The sequence below is a fragment of the Platichthys flesus genome, chromosome 9 (assembly GCF_949316205.1).
Source record: "Platichthys flesus chromosome 9, fPlaFle2.1, whole genome shotgun sequence".
NCBI lineage: Eukaryota > Metazoa > Chordata > Actinopteri > Pleuronectiformes > Pleuronectidae > Platichthys > Platichthys flesus.
This window is the reverse complement of record NC_084953.1, coordinates 14,447,971-14,456,468: the sequence shown is the minus strand read 5'-3', so window position 1 is coordinate 14,456,468 and position 8,498 is coordinate 14,447,971. Positions and strand designations below refer to the sequence as shown.

At 42.8% G+C, this 8,498-nt stretch overlaps 1 protein-coding gene across 1 annotated transcript; it reads right to left on the bottom strand.

The window, feature by feature from the left end:
• Positions 1–126: 126 nt before the first annotated feature.
• hdgfl2 (HDGF like 2) lies at positions 127–7,876 on the bottom strand. Its single transcript, XM_062395305.1, has 15 exons — positions 7,651–7,876; positions 7,126–7,202; positions 5,737–5,878; positions 4,786–5,070; positions 4,392–4,514; positions 4,239–4,307; positions 3,866–4,146; positions 3,461–3,761; positions 3,247–3,365; positions 3,072–3,139; positions 2,873–2,943; positions 2,670–2,771; positions 2,223–2,379; positions 1,981–2,092; positions 127–1,340 (listed from the first exon to the last, which is right to left on the bottom strand). The coding sequence occupies exons 1-15, from the start codon at positions 7,720–7,722 to the stop codon at positions 1,241–1,243; spliced, it is 2,079 nt and encodes a 692-aa protein (XP_062251289.1). The 5' UTR covers positions 7,723–7,876; the 3' UTR covers positions 127–1,240.
• Positions 7,877–8,498: the final 622 nt, after the last annotated feature.

Sequence of the window (8,498 nt, the reverse complement as noted above, 5' to 3'; positions counted from 1 at the left end):
AGTATGTGAATCATGCTATATTGCACAAAACCACCAACCAACCAATAATAATATGCTGCAGCTGGAGAGGAAAAGTCATTAGGAACAGTTTTTCATAAACACCAAGAAATGAGATAGAAACAAAAGCCATGCTGAGATTTTTATTCAAGTCTCAACTAAGTGATAGAAATGCTTTACCAATTTATATAGCACTAAAAACACCTGTTGTATGCATATGATGTGGAAATGTCAAAACAAACTGCAGCTACATGAGATCACGACTGCTTAAAAGGCAGTTTTTCGACCTGTACATTTATTCTGTTTATTATTATGCAATTTATTGAACGCAGACACTACAGGGAGATGAGAGTGCAAGGTGTGTAACTCCACAGCAGTTATTGTTTTAGACAAAAGTGAAGATGAAATTATTTGAAAACGAGGCATTTAAAAAAAGTAGGTGGACCTCAGTTGGAAAACAGATTTAAGAGACTCAGCTCATGGCTTCAGGTTCAGTTTCACTGTGACACAACTCGTCAAGACTGGATTAACTGGATCAAAACCAGATAATTAAAAAAATACTGAAAAAACATAATAAAAAGACTCACAATTAGTTTATCAACACTCTCACAATGACATACACACGGACAGGAGGCGTTGATGTTTCGTAGGCTTTATAAAAAAAAAAAAAAATGAAGCCAACAAATTTAAGGGCTGCACAAAATCCTCAAAGCATGGCTCCGTCTCCACCCAATGTCCCCGCAAAGAATCATTTTAAAGTCTGATCTCACACTACCCCAGCCTAAATTCTGGTTACAAGTGCTAAAAATGTAATCATTCAATATACATACGGTATGAAAGACCAAAGTAAGAGTTAATGTGGTACGAAGAACGAAGTAGCCAGGAGAGCAGGGGTTCAGGTTGAGGATCCAGGACGGGCCAAGTGTCGTATAAAAAAAAAAAACGTACATTTCAGAAACAAAAAGGGGTTTCACACCGCACCACAAACTATCACACAAATAAGCTTTCCTGTTGTGCTGGGATAAATAATGGACCAAAGGGATTGAGCAACAGGGCGTTCTAGCTTGATTTCATTATAGTACAAAATATCCAACATATCAACTTTGATGTAACAGATGCTGTCGGAGATGCTGGGTGTGTGTTTTCGATGTTGTTGAGCTGGGAGCACTGTACGATGCCAAACAAAAGGGACCACCGCCTTCTTTTAGTTGCTTGGTCCCCTGCAGTGGTGGTTCAGGGTCTTTCAGCTTTCGACAGCAGGTGGTTCTGCCTCTGCAGAGATGGAGTTGTCTGCTTCTTCATAGGTGTGTGTCTGGTGGTCAGCAGGAGTGCTTGGGCTCCGTCTACAGATGAAGCACAGTCAGTCACCACTGCAACTGTGCTTAGATCACATTTACCATCTATTTTATCTTAGAATTCTGTCTGACTATAGCTTGCATATCACGACGAGTGTCAAATTTTGTAGTGATGTCGACGTTTCATCCATTCAATATTAATAAACTTTGATTAAATAGGCGGACAGTACTGAGTCGAGCTTCACTGAACTTTAAATAAACAGGTGAACAGCTGTTTGTGGGGCAGCGGTGGCTTCACAGCTCTGGAGAGTCCAGCAGCACGTGTTAATTTGCCGCAGCTCAATTACTGCATGTCACTTTCCCAGTTTCATAAAGAAAACAACGACCAGCATTACCACAGGCCAAGCAAACAACAGGCAGGTTTAGAACAGCAACGGCACTAGTTCAATTAAAATATGGAAGCTGCAAAGATTAATCGCATTAACAGGTTTATACTCTGTTAGTCCAAGTGCGAAGTAAAGATGCGCAATGGGTAATATCTAAATGTGGTATTTTCCAAAGTAGAATACCATCGTTTTATTGTCCAAAGAAACCGTTTTTATTATCCTTTCAGAAGTGTGTGTCATAATGACTGAATGACTGAAAATAGAACAAAGATACGGTATATTACTTCAACTGTGACACTCACCTATTAGGACTTGAAGCGTCATTATCCTCCTCCTGGGCCGGTAATTTCGGTTTTGCCTCGTCCTCCATATTGTCCTTTTTCTGCTCAGAGTCCCCGTTCACTGGAATGGAGTCTAGAAAAAAACAAAATTGATTCAGATTCGTATCAATATGCATAATAAACCAAAACAAGACTATTAAGGCTGGGTTCTACACATAATGTATAACCCAGTAGATCCAAAATGGGCTTGTATTGTTTTGTACCTGCTTCTTCTGGGTCCTTGTCATCATCTTCTGCATCCTTGTCGGCTGTTTGAGGTTTACCTGGTACATCTGACTTGCCCATAAAGCGAAGTTTTAACTTATTGTACACTTCACTGGCTTTTTCCATGACTGCAGCGCTGGCTTTATACCGCCGGATCTGTTATTAATGAAAACCATAGGCATTTAAATGGGGAGGATAATTGAAATGAGAAACATACTTCACTGGCCTGAGTGAAGGGTGGCCCTGATTATTACAGCACCAATATTACTGCATCTGTTTTTGAATGATCACATACAAAGCAAAGAGAAGGCAAAGAGAAGGTGCATTAAAAATGGTGTCACGTACAATCCATCTTTAATGCACCTTGAACCATTTTAAATGTGGATTAACCTGCTTTAATGCAACATGTGTGACGTCAGCCAAAACAAGTAGACAGTAGACTTCACCTTCTTTAACGTGGCAATAACTTCAGCGTTCTTGTGGAGGATCTGGCTGGTGACGGGCACAGCCTCAAGCTCATCCAGGGCTTGTAGACACCGATCTATGTCCTGGAAAACACACGGATAAACACGCATCGAAGTTGAATTCCAAACTGACATACCGCACAGAAAACAGAAAAACTTAAGATAAACCCATAGATGTCACTTACTGGGTTGTCAACTTTGAGTGCAAACTTGATGTCTGTGTGGAGTTTCTGTAGTTTTTCCTCTGGTGATGGCTCTGCATATGAACACAGAAAGGCAGTGAATAAGTACCTGGGCTTTTGGTGGTGTATTGCATGGTACCCAGGTTTTCCAGGAAATACACATGCCCGTGTGGAACTGAGGGAGAATATATGAGACACAGACCTTTTTTCTTTTCCACTTTCTTCTCCGGTGGCCTCTCTGGTTTGCGTCTGGGTTTTTCAGGCTTAGCTCTGATAGAAAGAGAAGAAACTCTGAGGTCTGTGTATGGGTTGTGTTTTAATGAGGTTCATCAAAAGTCAGACCGCACACTCTCGCCTGTTCTTCATTGAACACTCACCTGGTTCTAGACTTTTCCTCTAACCGTCTCTCTTTCTTATCTTTCCTTTCTTTTCTCTCCTTCTCTTTCTTTATTCTTGCTTTCTTCTGGTTGTCTGGCTTTTTAGGTGCTCTCTTCGCCTTTTGATGAGAAAAGCACAAGAAGTTGCACACGTCAATAGCACCAAGACTCACCTCTAATTCTATTACGGCGTGTTTTCATTAAGCCACTGCACCTCAGCTGGTGCTGGAGAATCAGAGTCGGAAGGTGCAGGAATCGGAGCTGGAGGGGGTTTCTTGGACTTCTTCAACGGGTGCTCATCTACACCCTCATCTGAGCTACTGCTGCTGTCACTGTTGTCTCCCTTTTTACCCTTATCCCCCTTGTCTTTTTTCTTTTTATCATCCTCCTCTTTCTCCCTCTCACGTAGACGGCGGAGCTCCTCGGCCTCATCTTTTTTCCGGCGCTCCTCCAGCTCTCGCCTCCGTTCCTCATCTCTTTTCTTCCATTCACTGATGCGGTCGGGTTCACTGTCGCTGTGGCAAAAGAGGGAGTAATTTACACACGGTTAAAACACACTACAATTCATACATGTGAACTACTCTGTGGTGCGTGAGTGGGTAAAAGGAAGCTTCCTAACCTGTCACTGTCGGAGGACGATGCAGGTGCTCGTTTTGCCGGCGGGGGTTTGGGTTTCCGTGCACGAGGCTTTGGTGCAGGCTTCTCTGTGGAACCTTTCTTCCGTGCTTGTGGGCCTTTCCGAGGAGGTGGATCAGAGTCTGACTCAGACTTTGAGCCGGACCGGGATTCTGAGCCAGACAGGGCCGGTCGAGGTTTCTCATCCTCCGAGTCACTCTCCACTACTTTTTTCTCTGAGCCAGAGCCTGATCCGGATCCTGATTCTGAGTCAGATGATCCCTTCTGCAACGTCACGAAAGAAAAGGTGGAATCAGAAGGAGAAGGGCAAGACATCGAGAAATTCCATCACAAAGATGCCAGATGCTTTTTTTCACCTTTTTCTTCACTCTCCCTCCTGCTTTTTTCCCACCTCGTCCCCCTGCTTTCTTCTCTGGAGTAAAATCCTATCGGAAAGATAGGTGTTACATTCATGGGCTGTTTTCGAGAACCCAAAAATGATCCTATATAGTGTGTGTGTAACTACCTACCTGGTCACTGTTCTTTCCAGATTCCGACTCTGAGGGCGTTGGTTCTGATTCGGAGGGGGATCCACTCACTACATCTCGCTCACTGGACGAACCTCGAGCCTTCTTCTTCTGAGGAGGAGGCCGCTGAAACAGAAAACACAAGCAATAGAAAAACAGAAATGAATTTAATCTTTTTTATTATGACCATTTTTTTGTCCTTGCAATAAATAATATAAGCCAAACCCACTTATATGTCAAAACAAGATCCATTACTTCAGATATTGTTATTTTTTCATTGTTATCACAACGCCTGATACAAAATACGATCAGGGTTCTACATACTAACTGCATCTCTTTTGACCTGTGTTACTGCTGGGGTTACTTGATAATGAACCCAAAATGTCTAAAGAACTACCTTTGGAGCCGGTGGCTTTCTCTTCACTCCTCCTCCTCCTCCTCCTCCTCCTCCTCCTCCTGCCCCAGCTCCTGCTGCTTCTGCTGCTCCCCCTCCTCCTGCTGCTGCTGCTGCTCCTCTTCCTCTTCCTCCGCCTCTTCCCTTTCCGCGGTCTTCACTTCCAGAGTCTGAGTCTACCTCACTTCCTGACTCCGCTTTCTGAGGTACCGGGGTCTCTTCATCCTCCTCATCCTCATCACTTCCTCCACCGGCGTTGTTGCCCTCACTGTCGGATGAGCTGGCTTGCTGCACAACAACCACGATAAGAAGATTAATACAGATGCTTCATTGAAATGAAAAGCAGTCGAGTCAAGATGACCTCTCGCTTTTCCCAGATAATTTGCAGTGCAAATGTCAAGGAAAGGAAAAAGGAAAAACAAAGGATTGAGACAGGGAAAACGGAGGCGAGAAATAATTCCATCCACTATGTATGCCAATTATCGCGGATGAGCAGTGGCCAATCCCAGCTGACATTGAGCGAGAGGGATTTCACCCTGGACTGGTCGCCTGCATATCACAGTGCTAATATACAGAGACAAAAAAACATTCACAACTATGGTCAATTTAGAGTTTCCAATTAATCTAACCCCAATATGCACGTATTTGGACCAGCACATGCAAACTCAGCCGGGCACTAGAGTGTTACATCTGTCCCAACAAGCCAGGACCTCTTAGGATCTGATGCACAAAACATTCTGACCCGAACTGCACTCTTTGGGGCAGCAGCATACACTGATGGACCGAACATGAAATTGGAGGAAACTTGTAAGTTTCAGTGAAGAAAAAACATGCTAAACACCAAATTCTAAAATAATAAACATAATTATTCCAAACAAAAACAAAAATGTATCTTTTTAAGCACAGGTTTCTGCCAAATCATTATGGAAGTTGTTTGGTATTGAGCAGACTTACTACAGGTGGGGCACTGTAGGAGGCATGTGGATTGTTCTGGATCTCCCATAAACCTTCATTGAATCCCTTTCTTTTGTTGGGCTTTCCGTAGCGTTCGCTGTACTTTTCATATGAAAATAGGTCCTTCGCAGCAAGGAATGCTCTGTGAGAAAAAGAGACAAAGAAAGTGAAAAGACTGATCAACTAAAACCAATGTGATCTTGAAATAAAAAAGGTTGTTGACATGGAGTTTGACTTTGAGTTGAGACTCTATAAAAGTGGACTGTGCCACCTAGTGAAGGATTAATATACTGCAGGTGCCATCTTGTGTCAAAGGGATGTTGTCTGATGGTGGATCAAACACGAGAAATCATCTCTCAGACACATACAGCACGCTGACTCACACCGACACGAGTAAACGGTAAACAAAGAAACCTTCAGAGAAGAGTCAAGCTAATGAGAGGCGAATAACACGCAGCGGTAAGAGACAAAAGTAGAGACTTGAGATTTCATATCAAAAAGACGATATCAGGATGAGTCAGTGCGTGAATTAAAAACTAAAACGTACAGCTCAACCATGAATTATGAAATTAATGAACAAATCAAATGTACTATTCATAATGAATTTTCAAATGTCATTTATTTCCATTCAGACAACTGTAGTCATCTAACTTGTATTAGCTCCAAAAATCGAATTAACTTTTTGCTTTTGGATGATACTTTGTTCTGTTCTGGGCCTCGGCAATAAAACAATATCAGTAATTATCACAATATAATAGTCATTTGAGCAATATTACAAAATCCCAATACATATTATTGTAACACCCAATCTGACAGTGCTCCTATGTAATGATAACACAACGGCTCTGGGTCTCTCTCGCTCCTCTCTCATATATTTTTCATCTTCTCACACCAACCGGTTAAGGAAAATGGCAGCCAACAGAGAGTCTGCTCCAGGTTCCTTCCCAATAAAATAGTTTTTTTCTCTCCACTGGCACCAAAGGGTTTGCTTGCCGTGGGAACTGTTGAGGTTCTCTGTAATATTCTACGTTCCTGACCTCACTACGTAAAGTGCTTTGAGATAATGTACATTGTGGAAATGTAGAATTGAATTGAATATCAATATAATGCTTGTGCATGATTGAGTAAGGAGGCATTTGATCAACCTGAGATTAGTAACATTTTGAGCTGCTTATCAGGAGTTGATCAAGCTTTGCTGACAGAAGGACAATTTAAAACACACAAACTTAACTCAGGAGCAAATACCTGTCTATTAAACGACGCTAAACAATAATAATGTGATATTTATCACGATAATTAACCACATCCCCTGATAGGAACATTTTTAAGGTTTAGCCAGATCGCCCAACCATAGTTGTGTTGTTGTTGTTGTTGTTGTGTTGTACTCACGTCTCATGTGTCCCAAAGAAGAAAATAGGAATTTTATTGGGAGGAGGTTTCACTGCTCCATCAGCCACATCTTCAATCTGTAAACAAACAAGACCTTCAGGTAAACACCATCCGACAGAGAGGAAATTATGCACAACTCTCCTGAGGACTTAACATGACAACTCATGGAAGAAAAATATAGATATATGGGGCACGATTAACAAGTGGGGACATGGAGACGATCACTCTTATCAGGGGGATCTGACCATTAGCGTTATTTCCAGAATATCCCAGTTGGCTTTGCTGCTGTACGTCTTCCATACTGAAGAGGTCGACAGCATCTGATGCAGGAGCCGCTGCTGGTGCTCTAGCTGCGGGCCTGTGTCGCAGCCTGTCAGTTCGCTGGGGTATGAACTTCAGATTGTTTTCTGATGGGTGTCCATGTTGGACACACAGATACACAGAGAACCTTCTCCAGCAGCAGCAGCCCACCTCCCTCCGCCCCTCCGGCTGCTGCTGCTGCTGCTGCTAACGCTACTTGCTCACCCTGGCTGGCCAGTGGGGGTATCCCTTCATTTTAGCGAAGACCAGGTCTCCGGGCTGGAAGTCGTGCGGCATCGTCCCGCTCCTCGGTGCAGCCTGCGGCTCTGGACAGTGTTCAGCTGCGCGGGCCTGTCCGTGTCTCTCCGCCGTCTGCTATTCTCAGGTCGACACGGGACCTGGAGACGATGGGGTTAGCTCGCAGGCTAACAGTGCGCTAACGTTAGCGCGAGTAGAGGCGGCGACGTAAGCACGGCGGCAGGGTAACGCACAGGCTCAGCACGCGCTTCAAAATAAAGGTCTCTACTAGAAACGAAAATATGGTGACATTGTAATCTGTCCTGCAATTCAAAGTCAACGAAACTTCTGAAATTATTGAACATCTATCAAAATCATATATCAGAGGATGCAGACCTTTGTTATCAGAGTGTAAAGTGAATTTAATTAGGGCCCGAGCACTGAGAGGCACTCACAGACAGTGCGGCCCTATTGAAATTGTAAGGATTATTATTATTATTCAGGCAAATGAATTGGCTTGTTGAGGGCTTTAACATGCTCAAATGCTTACCAAAATTTGCAGAAAATTAAAACTTGTATTATCAATTGAATAAGATATACTTTTACTAAATGAACTTGTGGGGGTGTTCTGAGCTCAGGTCCTGTTACTTTGAAGCTTTATATGATAAGCATCCTAACCTGATAGCTGAATGGTTAGGATGCACATACTGCTTTTGTATCCCTCTTCGACCACTTTCACCTACTCCTCCCCCAGCTTTTTAATTAGTATTTCTTTATTTGATCATCTCCTTTGGTTCTTTATTAATTTATTTCAATTTTTTCGTCATCTATTTTTA